Here is a 24,373-nt window from a genome sequence, read left to right on the forward strand (position 1 = left end):
TTATGGAGTTGGTTTCTTATTCAGGGCTGGAGTCGGTTTCTTATTAGGGGCTGGAGTCTGTATCTTATTCGGGGCTGGAGTCGGTTTCTTATTCGGAGCTGGAGTTTGTATCTTATTCGGGGCTGGAGTCGGTTTGTTGTTCGGGGTTGGAGTTGGTTTCTTATTCGGGCCTAGAATCGGTTTGTTGTTTGGGGCTGGAGTTGGTTTCTTTTTATGAGCTGGAGTTGGTTTATTTTTCGGGGCTGGAGTTGATTTCTTATTCGGGGCTGGAGTAGGTTTCTTATTCTGGTCTGGAGTCGGTTTCTTACTCGGTGCTGGAGTCAGTTTCACATTCGGAGCTGGAGTCACTTTCTTATTCGGGGCTGGAGTCAGTTTGTTGTTCAGGGCTGGAGTTGGTTTCTTATTCAGGGCTGGAGTCGGTTTCTTATTCGTGGCTAGAGCCGGTTTGTTGTTCGGGGATGGAGTCGCTTTCTTATTCGGGGCTGGAGTCGGTTTGTTGTTCGGGGCTGGAGTCAGTTTGTTGTTTGGGGCTGAAGTCGGTTTCTTATTTGGGGCTGAAGTCGGTTTCTTATTCGGAGCTGCAGTCTGTATCTTATTCGGGGCTGGAGTCGGTTTGTTGTTCGGGGTTGGAGTTGGTTTCTTATTCGGGCCTAGAATCGGTTTGTTGTTCGGGGCTGGAGTTGGTTTCTTTTTATGAGCTGGAGTTGGTTTCTTTTTCGGGGCTGGAGTTGATTTCTTATTCGGGGCTGGAGTAGGTTTCATATTCTGGTCTGGAGTCGGTTTCTTACTCGGTGCTGGAGTCAGTTTCCCATTCGGAGCTGGAGTCACTTTCTTATTCGGGGCTGGAGTCAGTTTGTTGTTCAGGGCTGGAGTTGGTTTCTTATTCAGGGCTGGAGTCGGTTTCTTATTCGTGGCTAGAGCCGGTTTGTTGTTCGGGGCTGGAGTCGGTTTCTTGTTCGGGGCTGGAGTCGGTTTCTTGTTCGGGTTTGGAGTTGGTTTCTTATTCAGGGCTGGAGTCGGTTTCTTATTTGGGGCTGGAGACGGTTTCTTATTCAAAGCTGGAGTCAGTTTCTTCTTCGGGGCTGGAGTCGGTTTCTTACTCGGTGCTGGAGTTAGTTTCTTATTCGGGGCTTTAGTCGGTTTCCTATTCGGAGCTGGAGTCGCTTTCTTTTTCGGGGCTGCAGTCGGTTTGTTGATCAGGGCTGGAGGTGGTTTCTTATTCAGGGCTGGAGTCGGTTTCTTGTTCAGGGCTGGAGTTGGTTTGTTGCTCGAGGCTGGAGTCGGTTTCTTGTTCGGGGCTGGAGTCGGTTTCTTGTTCGGTTATGGAGTTGGTTTCTTATTCAGCGCTGGAGTCGGTTTCTTATTAGGGGCTGGAGTCTGTATCTTATTCGGGGCTGGAGTCGGTTTCTTATTCGGAGCTGGAGTCTGTATCTTATTCGGGGCTGGAGTCGGTTTGTTGTTCGGGGTTGGAGTTGGTTTCTTATTCGGGCCTAGAATCGGTTTGTTGTTCGGGGCTGGAGTTGGTTTCTTTTTATGAGCTGGAGTTGGTTTATTTTTCGGGGCTGGAGTTGATTTCTTATTCGGGGCTGGAGTAGGTTTCTTATTCTGGTCTGGAGTCGGTTTCTTACTCGGTGCTGGAGTCAGTTTCCCATTCGGAGCTGGAGTCACTTTCTTATTCGGGGCTGGAGTCAGTTTGTTGTTCAGGGCTGGAGTTGGTTTCTTATTCAGGGCTGGAGTCGGTTTCTTATTCGTGGCTAGAGCCGGTTTGTTGTTCGGGGATGGAGTCGCTTTCTTATTCGGGGCTGGAGTCGGTTTGTTGTTCGGGGCTGGAGTCAGTTTGTTGTTTGGGGCTGAAGTCGGTTTCTTATTTGGGGCTGAAGTCGGTTTCTTATTCGGAGCTGCAGTCTGTATCTTATTCGGGGCTGGAGTCGGTTTGTTGTTCGGGGTTGGAGTTGGTTTCTTATTCGGGCCTAGAATCGGTTTGTTGTTCGGGGCTGGAGTTGGTTTCTTTTTATGAGCTGGAGTTGGTTTCTTTTTCAGGGCTGGAGTTGATTTCTTATTCGGGGCTGGAGTAGGTTTCATATTCTGGTCTGGAGTCGGTTTCTTACTCGGTGCTGGAGTCAGTTTCCCATTCGGAGCTGGAGTCACTTTCTTATTCGGGGCTGGAGTCAGTTTGTTGTTCAGGGCTGGAGTTGGTTTCTTATTCAGGGCTGGAGTCGGTTTCTTATTCGTGGCTAGAGCCGGTTTGTTGTTCGGGGCTGGAGTCGGTTTCTTGTTCGGGGCTGGAGTCGGTTTCTTGTTCGGGTTTGGAGTTGGTTTCTTATTCAGGGCTGGAGACGGTTTCTTATTCAGGGCTGCAGTCAGTTTCTTATTTGGGGCTGGAGTCGATTTCTTTTTCAGGGCTGGAGTCGGTTCTTCTTTGGGGCTTGAGTTGGTTTCTTATTCGGAGCTGGAGTCGGTTTGTTGTTCGGGCCTGGAGTCGGTTTGTTGTTCGGGGCTGGAGTCGGTTTCTTATTCAGGGCTGGAGTGGGTTTCTTGTTCGGGGCTGGAGTCGGCTTCTTATTCGGGGCTGGACTCAGTTTCTTATTCAGGGATGAAGTAGGTTTCTTATTCGGGGCTGGAGTCTGTTTGTTATAAGGGCTGGAGTCGGTTTCTTATTCGGGGCTGGAGTCGGTTTCTTATTCGGGGCTGCAGTCGGCTTCTTATTCGGGGCTGGACTCAGTTTCTTATTCAGGGTTGAAGTAGTTTTCTTATTCGGGGCTGGAGTCTGTTTGTTATAAGGGCTGGAGTCGGTTTCTTATTCGGGGCTAGAGTCGGTTTCTAGTTCGGGGCTGGAGTCGGTATCTTATTCGGGGCCGTCGGTATCTTATTCTGTTTGTTGTTCGGGCCTAGAGTCGGTTTGTTTTTCGGTGTTGGAGTTGGTTTCTTATTCGGGGCTAGAGTCGGTTTGTTGTTCAGGGCTGGAGTTGGTTTCTTTTTATGAGCTTGAGTCGGTTTCTTATTTGGGGCTGTAGTTGATTTCTTATTTGGGGCTGGAGTAGATTTCTTATTCTGGTCTGGAGTCGGTTTCTTACTCGGTGCTGGAGTTAGTTTCTTATTCGGGGCTGGAGTCGGTTTCCTATTCGGAGCTGGAGTCGCTTTCTTTTTCGGGGCTGCAGTCGGTTTGTTGATCAGGGCTGGAGGTGGTTTCTTATTCAGGGCTGGAGTCGGTTTCTTGTTCAGGGCTGGAGTTGGTTTGTTGCTCGAGGCTGGAGTCGGTTTCTTGTTCACGGCTGGAGTCGGTTTCTTGTTCGGTTATGGAGTTGGTTTCTTATTCAGGGCTGGAGTCGGTTTCTTATTAGGGGCTGGAGTCGGTTTCTTCTTCGGGGCTAGAGTCGGTTTCTTGTTCGGGGCTCGAGTCATTTTTTTTATTCGGGGTTGGATTCGGTTTCTTCTTCGGGACTGGAGTCGGTTTCTTATTCGGGATGGAGTCGGTTTCTTGTTCAGGGCTAGAGTCGGTCTCTTATTCGGGGCTTGAGTTGGTCTCTTATTCGGGGCCGAAGTCGGTTTGTTGTTCTGGGCTGCAGTTGGTTTGTTGTTCGGGGCTAGAGTCAGTTTCTTGATCAGGGCGGGAGTCAGTTTCCTGTTCGGGGCTGGAGTCGCTTTCTTATTCGGGGCTGGACTCGGTTTGTTGTTAGAGGCTGGGGTCGGTTTCTTATTCGGGACTAGAGTCTGTTTCTTATTCGTGGCTAGAGTCAGTTTCTCGTTCAGGGCTAGAGTCTGTCTCTCATTTGGGGCTGGAGTTGGTCTCTTTTCGGGGCTGGAGTCGGTTTGTTGTTCGGGGCTGGAGTCGGTTTCTTGTTCAGGGCTGGAGTCAGTTTCCTGTTTGGGGCTGGAGTCGCTTTCTTATTTGGGGCTGGACTCAGTTTGTTGCTAGGGGCTGGGGTCGGTTTTTTGTTTGGGGCTGGGGTTGGTTTCTTATTAGGACCTGGAGTCGGTTTCTTTTAATGGGCTGGAGTCGTTTTCTTTTTGGGGCTGGAGTTGATTTCTTATTCGGGGCTGGAGTCGGTTTCTTATTCGGGTCTGGAGTCGGTTTCTTATTCGGTGCTGCAGTCGGTTTTTTATTCGGGGCTGGAGTCGGTTTCTTATTTAGGGCTGGATTCGGTTTCTTGTTCGGGGCTGGGGTCGGATTCTTAGTCAGGGCTGGAGTCGGTTTCTTTTTTTGGGCTGGAGTCCATTTCTTATTCAGGGCTGGAGTCGGTTTCTTTTTTGGGGCTGGAGTCGGTTTCTTGTTCGGGGCTGGAATCGGCTTCTTATTCGAGGCTGGACTCGGTTTCTTATTCTGGGCTGAAGTCGGTTTGTTATAAGGGCTGAGGTCGGTTTCTTATTCGGGGCTAGAGTCGGTTTCTAGTTCGGGGCTGGATTCGGCATCTTATTCGGGGCTGAAGTCGGTTTGTTGTTCGGGGCTGGAGTCAGTTTGTTGTTCGGGGCTGAAATCGGTTTCTTATTTGGGGCTGGAGTGGGTTTCATATTCGGAGCTGGAGTCGGTATCTTATTCGGGGCTGGAGTCGGTATCTTATTCGGGGCTGGAGTCGGTATCTTATTCGGGGCTGGAGTCGGTTTGTTGTTCGGGGCTGGAGTCGGTTTGTTGTACGGGGCTGGAGTCGCTTTCTTATTTGAGGCTTGACTCGGTTTGTTGTTAGGGGCTGAAGTCGGTTTCTTATTCGGGGCTGTAGTCGGTTTCTTATTCGAAGCTGGAGTCGGTATATTATTCGGGGCTGGAGTTAGTTTGTTGTTCGGGGCTGGAGTCGGTTTGTTGTTTGGGGCTGGAGTTGGTTTGTTATAAGGGCTGAGGTCGGTTTCTTATTCGGGGCTGGATTCGGTATCTTATTCGGAGCTGGAGTCGGTTTGTTGTTCGGGGCTGGAGTCAGTTTGTTGTTCGGGGCTGAAATCGGTTTCTTATTTGGGGCTGGAGTGGGTTTCATATTCGGAGCTGGAGTCGGTATCTTATTCGGGGCTGGAGTCGGTTTGTTGTTTGGGGCTGGAGTCGGTTTGTTGTACGGGGCTGGAGTCGCTTTCTTATTTGAGGCTTGACTCGGTTTGTTGTTAGGGGCTGAAGTCGGTTTCTTATTCGGGGCTGTAGTCAGTTTCTTATTCGAAGCTGGAGTCGGTATATTATTCGGGGCTGGAGTTAGTTTGTTGTTCGGGGCTGGAGTTGGTTTGTTGTTCGGGGCTCTAGTCGGTTTCTTATTCGGGGCTGGAGTCAGTTTGTTGTTCGGGACTGGAGTCACTTTCTTATTTGAGGCTGGACTCGATTTGTTGTTAGGGGCTGAAGTCGGTTTCTTATTCAGAGCTGGAGTCGGTTTCTTATTTGGGGCTGGAGTCGGTTTAGTTTTCATCAGTTTTTCTGTTTTTTACAGGTTTAACAACAAAAATACAAAATCACAATAATAAAATACAGAGCAGCGAGGACTCTGGTGTGAATAAACATAAAACCTGCTTCAAGGGTTATAAAACTGGCACAAAAATGACTTTATACAATTTGTAGCTGCTCTAAAGCGAATCCACACCAGGGTCCTCGCTGATTATGGTGATTTTTTATTTTTGTGGTTAAACTTGTAAAAACGAGAAAAGGAGAAACTGACGAATAAGAAAACGACTTCAGCATCGTCCCAAAAACAGAACCTGCACCTAAATGTATGATCACTGCACCAAGGAATGCACCTAAATGTATGATTACTGCACCAAAGCCTGCACCTAAATGTATGATCACTGCACCAAAGCCTGCACCTAAATGTATGATCACTGCACCAAGGCTGCACCTAAATGTATGATCACTGCACCAAAGCCTGCACCTAAATGTATGATCACTGCACCAAAGCCTGCACCTAAATGTATGATCACTGCACCAAGGCCTGCACCTAAATGTATGATCACTGCACCGAGGGCTGCACCTAAATGTATGATCACTGCACCAAGGGATGCACCTAAATGTATGATCACTGCACCAAGGCCTGCACCTAAATGTATGATCACTGCACCAAGGGCTGCACCTAAATGTATGATCACTGCACCAAGGCCTGCACCTAAATGTATGATCACTGCGCCAAGGGCTGCACCTAAATGTATGATCACTGCAGCAAGGCTGCATCTAAATGTATGATCACTGCACCAAGGCTGCATCTAAATGTATGATCACTGCACCAAGGGCTGCATCTAAGTGTATGATCACTGCACCAAGGGCTGCACCTAAATGTATGATCACTGCACCAAGGGCTGCACCTAAATGTATAATCACTGCACCAAGATCTGCAGCTAAATGTATGATCACTGCACCAAGGGCTGCACCTAAATGTATGATCACTACACCAAGGGCTGCACCTAAATGTATGATCACTACACCAAGGGCTGCACCTAAATGTATGATCACTATACCAAGGGCTGCACCTAAATGTATGATCCCTACACCAAGGGCTGCACCTAAATGTATGATCACTACACCAAGGGCTGCATCTAAATGTATGATCAGTGCACCAAGGGCTGCACCTAAATGTATGATCACTGCAGCAAGGGCTGCACCTAAATGTATGATCACTGCAGCAAGGCTGCATCTAAATGTATGATCACTGCACCAAGGGCTGCACCTAAATGTATGATCACTGCACCAAGGGCTGCATCTAAATGTATGATCAGTGCACCAAGGCTGCATCTAAATGTATGATCACTGCAGCAAGGCTGCATCTAAATGTATGATCACTGCACCAAGGGCTGCATCTAAGTGTATGATCACTGCAGCAAGGCTGCATCTAAATGTATGATCACTGCACCAAGGGCTGCACCTAAATGTATGATCACTGCAGCAAGGCTGCATCTAAATGTATGATCACTACACCAAGGGCTGCACCTAAATGTATGATCACTGCACCAAGGGCTGCATCTAAGTATATGATCACTGCACCAAGGGCTGCATCTAAATGTATGATCACTGCACCAAGGCTGCATCTAAATGTATGATCACTGCACCAAGGGCTGCATCTAAGCGTATGATCACTGCACCAAGTGCTGCACCTAAATGTATGATCACTACACCAAGGGCTGCACCTAAATGTATGATCACTGCACCAAGGCTGCATCTAAATGTATAATCACTGCACCAAGGCTGCATCTAAATGTATGATCACTGCACCAAGACCTGCACCTAAATGTATGATCACTGCACCAAGGCCTGCACCTAAATGTATGATCACTGCACCAAGGCTGCATCTAAATGTATGATCACTGCACCAAGGCCTGCACCTAAATGTATGATCACTGCACCAAGGCATGCATCTAAATGTATGATCACTGCACCAAGGCCTGCACCTAAATGTATGATCACTGCACCAAGGCATGCACCTAAATGTATGATCACTGCACCAAGGCCTGCACCTAAATGTATGATCACTGCACCAAGTGCTGCACCTAAATGTATGATCACTGCACCAAGGCCTGCACCTAAATGTATGATCACTGCACCAAGACCTGCACCTAAATGTATGATCACTGCACCAAGTGCTGCACCTAAATGTATGATCACTGCAACAAGATCTGCACCTAAATGTATGATCACTGCACCAAGGCCTGCACCTAAATGTATGATCACTGCACCAAGTGCTGCACCTAAATGTATAATCACTGCACCAAGATCTGCAGCTAAATGTATGATCACTGCACCAAGGCTGCATCTAAATGTATAATCACTGCACCAAGGCTGCATCTAAATGTATGATCACTGCACCAAGACCTGCACCTAAATGTATGATCACTGCACCAAGGCCTGCACCTAAATGTATGATCACTGCACCAAGGCTGCATCTAAATGTATGATCACTGCACCAAGGCCTGCACCTAAATGTATGATCACTGCACCAAGGCATGCACCTAAATGTATGATCACTGCACCAAGGCCTGCACCTAAATGTATGATCACTGCACCAAGGCATGCACCTAAATGTATGATCACTGCACCAAGGCCTGCACCTAAATGTATGATCACTGCACCAAGTGCTGCACCTAAATGTATGATCACTGCACCAAGGGATGCACCTAAATGTATGATCACTGCACCAAGGCCTGCACCTAAATGTATGATCACTGCACCAAGGCCTGCACCTAAATGTATGATCACTGCAACAAGATCTGCACCTAAATGTATGATCACTGCACCAAGTGCTGCACCTAAATGTATGATCACTGCACCAAGACCTGCACCTAAATGTATGATCACTGCACCAAGGCCTGCACCTAAATGTATGATCACTGCACCAAGTGCTGCACCTAAATGTATGATCACTGCACCAATGGCTGCACCTAAATGTATGATCACTGCAACAAGATCTGCAGCTAAATGTATGATCACTGCACCAAGGCTGCATCTAAATGTATGATCACTGCTAAAAGGCTGCATCTAAATGTATGATCACTGCACCAAGACCTGCACCTAAATGTATGATCACTGCACCAAGGCTGCATCTAAATGTATGATCACTGCACCAAGGGCTGCACCTAAATGTATGATCACTGCACCAAGGGCTGCACCTAAATGTATGATCACTGCACCAAGGGCTGCATCTAAGTATATGATCGCTGCACCAAGGGCTGCATCTAAATGTATGATCACTGCACCAAGGCTGCATCTAAATGTATGATCACTGCACCAAGGGCTGCATCTAAGCGTATGATCACTGCACCAAGTGCTGCACCTAAATGTATGATCACTACACCAAGGGCTGCACCTAAATGTATGATCACTGCACCAAGGCTGCATCTAAATGTATAATCACTGCACCAAGGCTGCATCTAAATGTATGATCACTGCACCAAGACCTGCACCTAAATGTATGATCACTGCACCAAGGCCTGCACCTAAATGTATGATCACTGCACCAAGGCTGCATCAAAATGTATGATCACTGCACCAAGGCCTGCACCTAAATGTATGATCACTGCACCAAGGCATGCACCTAAATGTATGATCACTGCACCAAGGCCTGCACCTAAATGTATGATCACTGCACCAAGGCCTGCACCTAAATGTATGATCACTGCACCAAGTGCTGCACCTAAATGTATAATCACTGCACCAAGATCTGCAGCTAAATATATGATCACTGCACCAAGGCTGCATCTAAATGTATGATCACTGCACCAAGGCCTGCACCTAAATGTATGATCACTGCACCAAGGCTGCATCTAAATGTATGATCATTGCAAAAAGGCTGCATCTAAATGTATGATCACTGCACCAAGGCCTGCACCTAAATGTGTGATCACTGCACCAAGGCCTGCACCTAAATGTATGATCACTGCACCAAGGCCTGCACCTAAATGTATGATCACTGCACCAAGTGCTGCACCTAAATGTATGATCACTGCACCAAGGGCTGCACCTAAATGTATGATCACTGCAACAAGATCTGCAGCTAAATGTATGATCACTGCACCAAGTGCTGCACCTAAATGTATGATCACTGCAACAAGATCTGCAGCTAAATGTATGATCACTGCACCAAGGCTGCATCTAAATGTATGATCACTGCTAAAAGGCTGCATCTAAATGTATGATCACTGCACCAAGGCCTGCACCTAAATGTATGATCACTGCAAAAAGGCTGCATCTAAATGTATGATCACTGCACCAAGGCCTGCACCTAAATGTATGATCACTGCACCAAAGCCTGCACCTAAATGTATGATCACTGCACCAAGGCTGCATCTAAATGTATGATCACTGCACCAAGGGCTGCACCTAAATGTATGATCACTGCAACAAGATCTGCAGCTAAATGTATGATCACTGCACCAAGTGCTGCACCTAAATGTATGATCACTGCAACAAGATCTGCAGCTAAATGTATGATCACTGCACCAAGGCTGCATCTAAATGTATGATCACTGCTAAAAGGCTGCATCTAAATGTATGATCACTGCACCAAGGCCTGCACCTAAATGTATGATCACTGCACCAAGGCCTGCAGCTAAATGTATGATCACTGCACCAAGGCCTGCACCTAAATGTATGATCACTGCACCAAGGCCTGCACCTAAATGTATGATCACTGCACCAAGTGCTGCATCTAAATGTATGATCACTGCACCAAGGGCTGCACCTAAATGTATGATCACTGCAACAAGATCTGCACCTAAATGTATGATCACTGCACCAAGGCTGCATCTAAATGTATGATCACTGCACCAAGGCCTGCAGCTAAATGTATGATCACTGCACCAAGGCCTGCACCTAAATGTATGATCACTGCACCAAGGCCTGCACCTAAATGTATGATCACTGCACCAAGTGCTGCACCTAAATGTATGATCACTGCACCAAGGGCTGCACCTAAATGTATGATCACTGCAACAAGATCTGCAGCTAAATGTATGATCACTGCACCAAGTGCTGCACCTAAATGTATGATCACTGCAACAAGATCTGCAGCTAAATGTATGATCACTGCACCAAGGCTGCATCTAAATGTATGATCACTGCTAAAAGGCTGCATCTAAATGTATGATCACTGCACCAAGGCCTGCACCTAAATGTATGATCACTGCAAAAAGGCTGCATCTAAATGTATGATCACTGCACCAAGGCCTGCACCTAAATGTATGATCACTGCACCAAAGCCTGCACCTAAATGTATGATCACTGCACCAAGGCTGCATCTAAATGTATGATCACTGCACCAAGGCCTGCACCTAAATGTATGATCACTGCACCAAGGCCTGCACCTAAATGTATGATCATTGCAAAAAGGCTGCATCTAAATGTATGATCACTGCACCAAGGCCTGCACCTAAATGTATGATCACTGCACCAAGGCCTGCACCTAAATGTATGATCACTGCACCAAGGCTGCATCTATATGTATGATCACTGCACCAAGACCTGCACCTAAATGTATGATCACTGCACCAAGGCCTGCACCTAAATGTATGATCACTGCACCAAGTGCTGCACCTAAATGTATGATCACTGCACCAAGGGCTGCACCTAAATGTATGATCACTGCAACAAGATCTGCAGCTAAATGTATGATCACTGCACCAAGGCTGCATCTAAATGTATGATCACTGCACCAAGTGCTGCACCTAAATGTATGATCACTGCACCAAGGGCTGCACCTAAATGTATGATCACTGCAGCAAGGCTGCATCTAAATGTATGATCACTGCACCAAGGCCTGCACCTAAATGTATGATCACTGCACCAAGGGCTGCACCTAAATGTATGATCACTGCAACAAGATCTGCACCTAAATGTATGATCACTGCACCAAGGCTGCATCTAAATGTATGATCACTGCACCAAGGCCTGCAGCTAAATGTATGATCACTGCACCAAGGCCTGCACCTAAATGTATGATCACTGCACCAAGGCCTGCACCTAAATGTATGATCACTGCACCAAGGGCTGCATCTAAATGTATGATCACTGCACCAAGGGCTGCACCTAAATGTATGATCACTGCAGCAAGGCTGCATCTAAATGTATGATCACTGCACCAAGGCCTGCACCTAAATGTATGATCACTGCACCAAGGGCTGCACCTAAATGTATGATCACTGCACCAAGGGCTGCATCTAAGTATATGATCACTGCACCAAGGGTTGCACCTAAATGTATGATCACTGCACCAAGGCTGCATCTAAATGTATGAACACTGCAAAAAGGCTGCATCTAAATGTATGATCACTGCACCAAGGGCTGCACCTAAATGTATGATCACTGCACCAAGGCTGCATCTAAATGTATGAACACTGCAAAAAGGCTGCATCTAAATGTATGATCACTGCACCAAGGCATGCATCTAAATGTATGATCACTGCACCAAGGCCTGCACCTAAATGTATGATCACTGCACCAAAGCCTGCACCTAAATGTATGATCACTGCACCAAGGCTGCATCTAAATGTATGATCACTGCACCAAGGCCTGCACCTAAATGTATGATCACTGCACCAAGGCTGCATCTAAATGTATGATCATTGCAAAAAGGCTGCATCTAAATGTATGATCAATGCACCAAGGCTGCATCTAAATGTATGATCACTGCACCAAAGCTGCATCTAAATGTATGATCACTGCACCAAGGCCTGCACCTAAATGTATGATCACTGCACCAAGGCCTGCATCTAAATGTATGATCACTGCACCAAGGCTGCATCTAAATGTATGATCACTGCACCAAGGCCTGCACCTAAATGTATGATCACTGCACCAAGGCTGCATCTAAATGTATGATCATTGCAAAAAGGCTGCATCTAAATGTATGATCAATGCACCAAGGCTGCATCTAAATGTATGATCACTGCACCAAAGCTGCATCTAAATGTATGATCACTGCACCAAAGCTGCACCTAAATGTATGATCACTGCACCAAGGCTGCATCTAAATGTATGATCACTGCACCAAAGCTGCATCTAAATGTATGATCACTGCACCAAGACCTGCACCTAAATGTATGATCACTGCACCAAAGCCTGCACCTAAATGTATGATCACTGCACCAAGGCTGCATCTAAATTTATGATCACTGCACCAAGGCTGCATCTAAATGTATGATCACTGCACCAAGGCCTGCACCTAAATGTATGATCACTGCACCAAGGCTGCATCTAAATGTATGATCACTGCACCAATATCTGCACCTAAATGTATGATCACTGCACCAAGGGCTGCACCTAAATGTATGATCACTGCACCAAGGGCTGCACCTAAATGTATGATCACTGCACCAAGGGCTGCACCTAAATGTATGATCACTGCACCAAGTGCTGCACCTAAATGTATGATCACTGCACCAAGACCTGCACCTAAATGTATGATCACTGCACCAAGGCCTGCACCTAAATGTATGATCACTGCACCAAGTGCTGCACCTAAATGTATGATCACTGCACCAAGGGCTGCACCTAAATGTATGATCACTGCACCAATATCTGCACCTAAATGTATGATCACTGCACCAAGGCCTGCACCTAAATGTATGATCACTGCACCAATATCTGCACCTAAATGTATGATCACTGCACCAAGGGCTGCACCTAAATGTATGATCACTGCACCAAGGGCTGCACCTAAATGCATGATCATTGCACCAAGGGCTGCAGCTAAATGTATGATCACTGCACCAAGGCTGCATCTAAATTTATGATCACTGCACCAAGGCTGCACCTAAATGTATGATCACTGCACCAAGGCCTGCACCTAAATGTATGATCACTGCACCAAGGCTGCATCTAAATGTATGATCACTGCACCAATATCTGCACCTAAATGTATGATCACTGCACCAAGGCCTGCACCTAAATGTATGATCACTGCACCAAGTGCTGCACCTAAATGTATGATCACTGCACCAAGGGCTGCACCTAAATGTATGATCACTGCACCAATATCTGCACCTAAATGTATGATCACTGCACCAAGGCCTGCACCTAAATGTATGATCACTGCACCAATATCTGCACCTAAATGTATGATCACTGCACCAAGGGCTGCACCTAAATGTATGATCACTGCACCAAGGGCTGCACCTAAATGCATGATCATTGCACCAAGGGCTGCAGCTAAATGTATGATCACTGCACCAAGGCCTGCACCTAAATGTATGATCACTGCACCAAGGCCTGCACCTAAATGTATGATCACTGCACTAAGGCTGCACCTAAATGTATGATCACTGCACTAAGGCTGCACCTAAATGTATGATCACTGCACCAAGATCTGCAGCTAAATGTATGATCACTGCACCAAGGGCTGCATCTAAATGTATGATCACTGCACCAAGGCTGCATCTAAATGTATGATCACTGCACCAAGGCCTGCACCTAAATGTATGATCATTGCACCAAGTGCTGCATCTAAATGTATGATCACTGCACCAAGGCTGCATCTAAATGTATGATCACTGCACCAAGTGCTGCATCTAAATGTATGATCACTGCACCAAGGGCTGCATCTAAATGTATGATCACTGCAAAAAGGCTGCACCTAAATGTATGATCACTACACCAAGGCCTGCACCTAAATGTATGATCACTGCACCAAGTGCTGCACCTAAATGTATGATCACTGCACCAAGGGATGCACCTAAATGTATGATCACTGCACCAAGGCCTGCACCTAAATGTATGATCACTGCACCAAGGCCTGCACCTAAATGTATGATCACTGCACCAAGTGCTGCACCTAAATGTATGATCACTGCAACAAGATCTGCACCTAAATGTATGATCACTGCACCAAGTGCTGCACCTAAATGTATGATCACTGCACCAAGACCTGCACCTAAATGTATGATCACTGCACCAAGGCCTGCACCTAAATGTATGATCACTGCACCAAGTGCTGCACCTAAATGTATGATCACTGCAACAAGATCTGCAGCTAAATGTATGATCACTGCACCAAGGCTGCATCTAAATATATGATCACTGCTAAAAGGCTGCATCTAAATGTATGATCACTGCACCAATGGCTGCATCTAAATGTATGATCACTGCACCAAGACCTGCACCTAAATGTATGATCACTGCACCAAGGCTGCATCTAAATGTATGATCACTGCACCAATGGCTGCATCTAAATGTATGATCACTGCACCAAGACCTGCACCTAAATGTATGATCACTGCACCAAGGCTGCATCTAAATGTATGATCACTGCACCAAGGGCTGCATCTAAATGTATGATCACTGCACCAAGACCTGCACCTAAATGTATGATCACTGCAGCAAGGCTGCATCTAAATGTATGATCACTGCACCAAGGGCTGCACCTAAATGTATGATCACTGCACCAAGGGCTGCATCTAAGTATATGATCACTGCACCAAGGGCTGCACCTAAATGTATGATCACTACACCAAGGGCTGCACCTAAATGTATGATCACTGCACCAAGGCTGCATCTAAATGTATAATCACTGCACCAAGGCTGCATCTAAATGTATGATCACTGCACCAAGACCTGCACCTAAATGTATGATCACTGCACCAAGGCCTGCACCTAAATGTATGATCACTGCACCAAGGCTGCATCTAAATGTATGATCACTGCACCAAGGCCTGCACCTAAATGTATGATCACTGCACCAAGGCATGCACCTAAATGTATGATCACTGCACCAAGGCCTGCACCTAAATGTATGATCACTGCACCAAGGCCTGCACCTAAATGTATGATCACTGCACCAAGGCTGCATCTAAATGTATGATCATTGCAAAAAGGCTGCATCTAAATGTATGATCACTGCACCAAGGCCTGCACCTAAATGTGTGATCACTGCACCAAGGCCTGCACCTAAATGTATGATCACTGCACCAAGGCCTGCACCTAAATGTATGATCACTGCACCAAGTGCTGCACCTAAATGTATGATCACTGCACCAAGGGCTGCACCTAAATGTATGATCACTGCAACAAGATCTGCAGCTAAATGTATGATCACTGCACCAAGGCTGCATCTAAATGTATGATCACTGCTAAAAGGCTGCATCTAAATGTATGATCACTGCACCAAGGCCTGCACCTAAATGTATGATCACTGCAAAAAGGCTGCATCTAAATGTATGATCACTGCACCAAGGCCTGCACCTAAATGTATGATCACTGCACCAAGGCCTGCACCTAAATGTATGATCACTGCACCAAGGCTGCATCTAAATGTATGATCATTGCAAAAAGGCTGCATCTAAATGTATGATCACTGCACCAAGGCCTGCACCTAAATGTATGATCACTGCACCAAGGCCTGCACCTAAATGTATGATCACTGCACCAAGGCCTGCACCTAAATGTATGATCACTGCACCAAGGCTGCATCTAAATGTATGATCATTGCAAAAAGGCTGCATCTAAATGTATGATCACTGCACCAAGGCCTGCACCTATATGTATGATCACTGCACCAAGGCCTGCACCTAAATGTATGATCACTGCACCAAGGCTGCATCTAAATGTATGATCATTGCAAAAAGGCTGCATCTAAATGTATGATCACTGCACCAAGGCCTGCACCTAAATGTATGATCACTGCACCAAGGCCTGCACCTAAATGTATGATCACTGCACCAAGGCTGCATCTATATGTATGATCACTGCACCAAGGCCTGCACCTAAATGTATGATCACTGCACCAAGTGCTGCACCTAAATGTATGATCACTGCACCAAGGGCTGCACCTAAATGTATGATCACTGCAACAAGATCTGCAGCTAAATGTATGATCACTGCACCAAGGCTGCATCTAAATGTATGATCACTGCACCAAGTGCTGCACCTAAATGTATGATCACTGCACCAAGGGCTGCACCTAAATGTATGATCACTGCAGCAAGGCTGCATCTAAATGTATGATCACTGCACCAAGGCCTGCACCTAAATGTATGATCACTGCACCAAGGGCTGCACCTAAATGTATGATCACTGCAACAAGATCTGCACCTAAATGTATGATCACTGCACCAAGGCTGCATCTAAATGTATGATCACTGCACCAAGTGCTGCACCTAAATGTATGATCACTGCACCAAGGGCTGCACCTAAATGTATGATCACTGCAACAAGATCTGCACCTAAATGTATGATCACTGCACCAAGGCTGCATCTATATGTATGATCACTGCACCAAGACCTGCACCTAAATGTATGATCACTGCACCAAGGCCTGCACCTAAATGTATGATCACTGCACCAAGGGCTGCACCTAAATGTATGATCACTGCACCAAGGCTGCATCTAAATGTATGAACACTGCAAAAAGGCTGCATCTAAATGTATGATCACTGCACCAAGGCCTGCACCTAAATGTATGATCACTGCAACAAGATCTGCACCTAAATGTATGATCACTGCACCAAGGCTGCATCTAAATGTATGAACACTGCAAAAAGGCTGCATCTAAATGTATGATCACTGCACCAAGGCTGCATCTAAATGTATGATCACTGCACCAAGGCCTGCACCTAAATGTATGATCACTGCAACAAGATCTGCACCTAAATGTATCATCACTGCACCAAGTGCTGCACCTAAATGTATGATCACTGCACCAAGGCTGCATCTAAATGTATGATCACTGCACCAAGGCCTGCACCTAAATGTATGATCACTGCACCAAGGCTGCATCTAAATGTATGATCATTGCAAAAAGGCTGCATCTAAATGTATGATCAATGCACCAAGGCTGCATCTAAATGTATGATCACTGCACCAAAGCTGCATCTAAATGTATGATCACTGCACCAAGGCTGCATCTAAATGTATGATCACTGCACCAAAGCTGCACCTAAATGTATGATCACTGCACCAAGGCTGCATCTAAATGTATGATCACTGCACCAAAGCTGCATCTAAATGTATGATCACTGCACCAAGACCTGCACCTAAATGTATGATCACTGCACCAAAGCCTGCACCTAAATGTATGATCACTGCACCAAGGCTGCATCTAAATTTATGATCACTGCACCAAGGCTGCATCTAAATGTATGATCACTGCACCAAGGCCTGCACCTAAATGTATGATCACTGCACCAAGGCTGCATCTAAATGTATGATCACTGCACCAATATCTGCACCTAAATGTATGATCACTGCACCAAGGGCTGCACCTAAATGTATGATCACTGCACCAAGAGCTGCACCTAAATGTATGATCACTGCACCAAGTGCTGCACCTAAATGTATGATCACTGCACCAAGGGCTGCACCTAAATGTATGATCACTGCACCAAGGGCTGCACCTAAATGTATGATCACTGCACCAAGTGCTGCACCTAAATGTATGATCACTGCACCAAGACCTGCACCTAAATGTATGATCACTGCACCAAGGCCTGCACCTAAATGTATGATCACTGCACCAAGTGCTGCACCTAAATGTATGATCACTGCACCAAGGGCTGCACCTAAATGTATGATCACTGCACCAAGATCTGCAGCTAAATGTATGATCACTGCACCAAGGGCTGCATCTAAATGTATGATCACTGCACCAAGGCTGCATCTAAATGTATGATCACTGCACCAAGGCCTGCACCTAAATGTATGATCATTGCACCAAGTGCTGCATCTAAATGTATGATCACTGCACCAAGGCTGCATCTAAATGTATGATCACTGCACCAAGTGCTGCATCTAAATGTATGATCACTGCACCAAGGGCTGCATCTAAATGTATGATCACTGCAAAAAGGCTGCACCTAAATGTATGATCACTACACCAAGATCTGCAGCTAAATGTATGATCACTGCACCAAGGCTGCACCTAAATGTATGATCACTGCACCACGGGCTGCACCTAAATGTATGATCACTGCACCAAAGCCTGCACCTAAATGTATGATCACTGCACCAAGGCTGCATCTAAATGTATGATCATTGCACCAAGTGCTGCATCTAAATGTATGATCACTGCACCAAGGCTGCATCTAAATGTATGATCACTGCAAAAAGGCTGCATCTAAATGTATGATCACTGCACCAAGGTCTGCACCTAAATGTATGATCACTGCACCAAGGGCTGCACCTAAATGTATGATCACTGCACCAAGGCCTGCACCTAAATGTATGAGCACTGAACCAAGTGCTGCACCTAAATGTATGATCACTGCACCAAGTGCTGCATCTAAATGTATGATCACTGCAAAAAGGCTGCATCTAAATGTATGATCACTGCACCAAGGCCTGCACCTAAATGTATGATCACTGCACCAAGGCTGCATCTAAATGTATGATCACTGCACCAAAGCTGCATCTAAATGTATGATCACTGCACCAAGACCTGCACCTAAATGTATGATCACTGCACCAAAGCCTGCACCTAAATGTATGATCACTGCACCAAGGCCTGCACCTAAATGTATGATCACTGCACCAAGGCCTGCACCTAAATGTATGATCACTGCACCACGTGCTGCACCTAAATGTATGATCACTGCACCAAGGGCTGCACCTAAATTTATGATCACTGCACCAAGGCTGCATCTAAATGTATGATCACTGCACCAAGGCATGCACCTAAATGTATGATCACTGCACCAAGGCCTGCACCTAAATGTATGATCACTGCACCAAGTGCTGCACCTAAATGTATGATCACTGCACCAAGTGCTGCACCTAAATTTATGATCACTGCACCAAGGCTGCATCTAAATGTATGATCACTGCACCAAGGCATGCACCTAAATGTATGATCACTGCACCAAGGCCTGCACCTAAATGTATGATCACTGTACCAAGGCCTGCACCTAAATGTATGATCACTGCACCAAGGCCTGCACCTAAATGTATGATCACTGCACCAAGTGCTGCACCTAAATGTATGATCACTGCACCAAGTGCTGCACCTAAATTTATGATCACTGCACCAAGGCTGCATCTAAATGTATGATCACTGCACCAAGGCATGCACCTAAATGTATGATCACTGCACCAAGGCCTGCACCTAAATGTATGATCACTGCATCAAGGCCTGCACCTAAATGTATGATCACTGCACCAAGTGCTGCACCTAAATGTATGATCACTGCACCAAGGGCTGCACGTAAATGTATGATCACTGCACCAAGGCCTGCACCTAAATGTATGATCACTGCACCAATATCTGAACCTAAATGTATGATCACTGCACCAAGGCCTTCACCTAAATGTATGATCACTGCACCAAGGCCTTCACCTAAATGTATGATCACTGCACCAAGGCCTTCACCTAAATGTATGATCACTGCACCAATATCTGAACCTAAATGTATGATCACTGCACCAAGGCCTGCACCTAAATGTATGATCACTGCACCAAGGCCTGCACCTAAATGTATGGTCACTGCACTAAGGCTGCACCTAAATGTATGATCACTGCACCAAGGAATGCACCTAAATGTATGATCACTGCACCAAGGGCTGCACCTAAATGTATGATCACTGCACCAAGGCTGCATCTAAATGTATGATCACTGCACCAAAGCCTGCACCTAAATGTATGATCACTGCAAAAAGGCTGCATCTAAATGTATGATCACTGCACCAAGGCCTGCACCTAAATGTATGATCACTGCACCAATATCTGCACCTAAATGTATGATCACTGCACCAAGGGCTGCACCTAAATGTATGATCACTGCACCAAGGGCTGCACCTAAATGTATGATCATTGCACCAAGGCCTGCACCTAAATGTATGATCACTGCACCAATATCTGCACCTAAATGTATGATCACTGCACCAAGGCCTGCACCTAAATGTATGATCACTGCACCAAGGCCTGCACCTAAATGTATGATCACTGCACCAAGGCATGCACCTAAATGTATGATCACTGCACCAAGGCATGCACCTAAATGTATGATTTCTGCACCAGGGGCTGCACCTAAATGTATGATCACTGCACCAAGATCTGCACCTAAATGTATGATCACTGCACTAAGGCTGCACCTAAATGTATGATCACTGCACCAAGGCCTGCACCTAAATGTATGGTCACTGCACTAAGGCTGCACCTAAATGTATGATCACTGCACCAAGGAATGCACCTAAATGTATGATCACTGCACCAAGGGCTGCACCTAAATGCATGATCACTGCACCAAGGCTGCATCTAAATGTATGATCACTGCACCAAAGCCTGCACCTAAATGTATGATCACTGCACCAAGGCCTGCACCTAAATGTATCATCACTGCACCAAGTGCTGCACCTAAATGTATGATCACTGCAAAAAGGCTGCATCTAAATGTATGATCACTGCACCAAGGCCTGCACCTAAATGTATGATCACTGCACCAAGGCCTGCACCTAAATGTATCATCACTGCACCAAGTGCTGCATCTAAATGTATGATCACTGCACCAAGGCCTGCACCTAAATGTATGATCACTGCACCAAGTGCTGCATCTAAATGTATGATCACTGCACCAAGGCCTGCACCTAAATGTATGATCACTGCACCAAGTGCTGCATCTAAATGTATGATCACTGCACCAAGACCTGCACCTAAATGTATGATCACTGCACCAAGGCTGCATCTAAATGTATGATCACTGCAAAAAGGCTGCATCTAAATGTATAATCCTTGCACCAAGATCTGCAGCTAAATGTATGATCACTGCACCAAGGCTGCATCTAAATGTATGATCACTGCACCAAGGCTGCATCTAAATGTATGATCACTGCACCAAGGCTGCATCTAAATGTATGATCACTGCACCAAGGCCTGCACCTAAATGTATGATCACTGCACCAAGGCCTGCACCTAAATGTATGATCACTGCACCAAGTGCTGCATCTAAATGTATGATCACTGCACCAAGGCTGCATCTAAATGTATGATCACTGCACCAAGGCCTGCACCTAAATGTATGATCACTGCACCAAGGCCTGCACCTAAATGTATGATCATTGCACCAAGTGCTGCATCTAAATGTATGATAACTGCACCAAGGCTGCACCTAAATGTATGATCACTGCACCAAGGCTGCATCTAAATGTATGATCACTGCAGCAAGGGCTGCACCTAAATGTATGATCACTGCACCAAAGCCTGTACCTAAATGTATGATCACTGCACCAAGGCTGCATCTAAATGTATGATCACTGCACCAAGGGCTGCACCTAAATGTATGATCACTGCACCAAAGCCTGCACCTAAATGTATGATCACTGCACCAAAGCTGCATCTAAATGTATGATCATTGCACCAAGTGCTGCATCTAAATGTATAATCACTGCACCAAGGCTGCATCTAAATGTATGATCACTGCAAAAAGGCTGCATCTAAATGTATGATCACTGCACCAAGATCTGCACCTAAATGTATGATCACTGCACCAAGGCTGCACCTAAATGTATGATCACTGCACCAAGGCCTGCACCTAAATGTATGATCACTGCACCAAAGCTGCATCTAAATGTATGATCATTGCACCAAGTGCTGCATCTAAATGTATAATCACTGCACCAAGGCTGCATCTAAATGTATGATCACTGCAAAAAGGCTGCATCTAAATGTATGATCACTGCACCAAGATCTGCACCTAAATGTATGATCACTGCACCAAGGCTGCACCTAAATGTATGATCACTGCACCAAGGGCTGCACCTAAATGTATGATCACTGCACCAAGGCTGCACCTAAATGTATGATCACTGCACCAAGATCTGCGCCTAAATGTATGATCACTGTACCAAGGCTGCACCTAAATGTATGATCACTGCACCAAAGCCTGCACCTAAATGTATGATCACTGCACCAAAGCTGCATCTAAATGTATGATCATTGCACCAAGTGCTGCATCTAAATGTATAATCACTGCACCAAGGCTGCATCTAAATGTATGATCACTGCAAAAAGGCTGCATCTAAATGTATGATCACTGCACCAAGATCTGCACCTAAATGTATGATCACTGCACCAAGGCTGCACCTAAATGTATGATCACTGCACCAAGGCCTGCACCTAAATGTATGATCACTGCACCAAGATCTGCACCTAAATGTATGATCACTGTACCAAGGCTGCATCTAAATGTATGATCACTGCACCAAGGCTGCATCTAAATGTATGATCACTGCACCAAGGGCTGCATCTAAATGTATGATCACTGCACCAAGGGCTGCACCTAAATGTATGATCACTGCACCAAGGCTGCACCTAAATGTATGATCACTGCACCAAGGCTGCATCTAAATGTATGATCACTGCACCAAGATCTGCACCTAAATGTATGATCACTGCAAAAAGGCTGCATCTAAATGTATGATCACTGCACCAAGGCTGCATCTAAATGTATGATCACTGCACCAAGGGCTGCACCTAAATGTATGATCACTGCACCAAGGCTGCACCTAAATGTATGATCACTGCACCAAGGCTGCATCTAAATGTATGATCACTGCACCAAGATCTGCACCTAAATGTATGATCACTGCAAAAAGGCTGCATCTAAATGTATGATCACTGCACCAAGGCTGCATCTAAATGTATGATCACTGCACCAAGGCTGCACCTAAATGTATGATCACTGCACCAAGGCTGCACCTAAATGTATGATCACTGCACCAAGGCTGCATCTAAATGTATGATCACTGCACCAAGGCTGCATCTAAATGTATGATCACTGCACCAAGATCTGCACCTAAATGTATGATCACTGCACCAAGATCTGCACCTAAATGTATGATCATTGCACCAAGGGCTGCATCTAAATGTATGATCACTGCACCAAGGGCTGCATCTAAATGTATGATCACTGCACCAAGGCTGCATCTAAATGTATGATCACTGCACCAATATCTGCACCTAAATGTATGATCACTGCACCAAGGCTGCACCTAAATGTATGATCACTGCACCAAGGCTGCACCTAAATGTATGATCACTGCACCAAGGCTGCATCTAAATGTATGATCACTGCACCAAGATCTGCACCTAAATGTATGATCACTGCAAAAAGGCTGCATCTAAATGTATGATCACTGCACCAAGGCTGCATCTAAATGTATGATCACTGCACCAAGGCTGCATCTAAATGTATGATCACTGCACCAAGGCTGCACCTAAATGTATGATCACTGCACCAAGGCTGCACCTAAATGTATGATCACTGCACCAAGGCTGCACCTAAATGTATGATGACTGCACCAAGGCCTGCACCTAAATGTATGATCACTGCACCAAGGGCTGCACTTAAATATATGACCATTGTGACCACTGTCGTCAGTAACTTGCTGATTGTTTCCGATGGTCGCAGAGTTCGCGGGGACTGCGCATGCGCAGGTGAATGGTGGATTTTCTCCAGTTCTGGCTGTAGAGCGCGTCTTTCCCTGGTGACTGCGCCCTCTGGTGGTGACGAGCGGTATAACGATGGATTTTCTCCAGTTCTGGCTGCAGAGCCCGTCTTTCCCTGGTGACTGCGCCCTCTGGTGGTGACGCGCGGGATTCTGATGGATTTTCTCCAGTTCTGGCTGCAGAGCGCGTCTTTCCCTGGTGACTGCGCCCTCTGGTGGTGACGAGCGGTATAACGATGGATTTTCTCCAGTTCTGGCTGCAGAGCACGTCTTTCCCTGGTGACTGCGCCCTCTGGTGGTGACGAGCGGGATAATGATGGATTTTCTGCAGTCCTGTATGTACAGCGCGTCTTTCCCTGGTGACTGCGCCCTCTGGTGGTGACGAGCGGGATAATGATGGATTTTCTGCAGTCCTGTATGCAGAGCGCGTCTTTCCCTGGTGACTGCGCCCTCTGGTGGTGACGAGCGGGATAATGATGGACTTTCTGCAGTCCTGTATGTACAGCGCGTCTTTCCCTGGTGACTGCGCCCTCTGGTGGTGACGAGCGGGATAATGATGGACTT

General features: G+C 46.1%; 1 protein-coding gene across 1 annotated transcript; it reads right to left on the reverse strand.

Moving 5' to 3' along the window:
• Positions 1-5,378, reverse strand: LOC138673833 (proteoglycan 4-like). The gene is made up of 5 exons (XM_069761868.1): positions 4,830-5,378; positions 3,968-4,321; positions 2,889-3,285; positions 1,396-2,438; positions 1-1,311 (listed from the first exon to the last, which is right to left on the reverse strand). Exons 1-5 carry the CDS (start codon positions 5,376-5,378, stop codon positions 1-3), a joined length of 3,654 nt encoding a protein of 1,217 aa, XP_069617969.1.
• Positions 5,379-24,373: the final 18,995 nt, after the last annotated feature.

The sequence above is a fragment of the Ranitomeya imitator genome, chromosome 4, assembly GCF_032444005.1.
Source record: "Ranitomeya imitator isolate aRanImi1 chromosome 4, aRanImi1.pri, whole genome shotgun sequence".
Taxonomy (NCBI): domain Eukaryota; kingdom Metazoa; phylum Chordata; class Amphibia; order Anura; family Dendrobatidae; genus Ranitomeya; species Ranitomeya imitator.

Coding starts and splice junctions, on each gene's coding strand:
- LOC138673833 (XM_069761868.1), bottom strand. CDS start 5,378: ATGAAAACTAAACCGACTCCAGCCCCAAATAAGAAACCGACTCCAGCT. Junction 3,286..3,967: donor TTAAAAGAAACCGACTCCAG/GTCCTAATAAGA, acceptor TAACCGAACAAG/AAACCGACTCCAGCCGTGAA. Junction 2,439..2,888: donor GAAAAACAAACCGACTCTAG/GCCCGAACAACA, acceptor GCTCCGAATAAG/AAACCAACTCAAGCCCCAAA.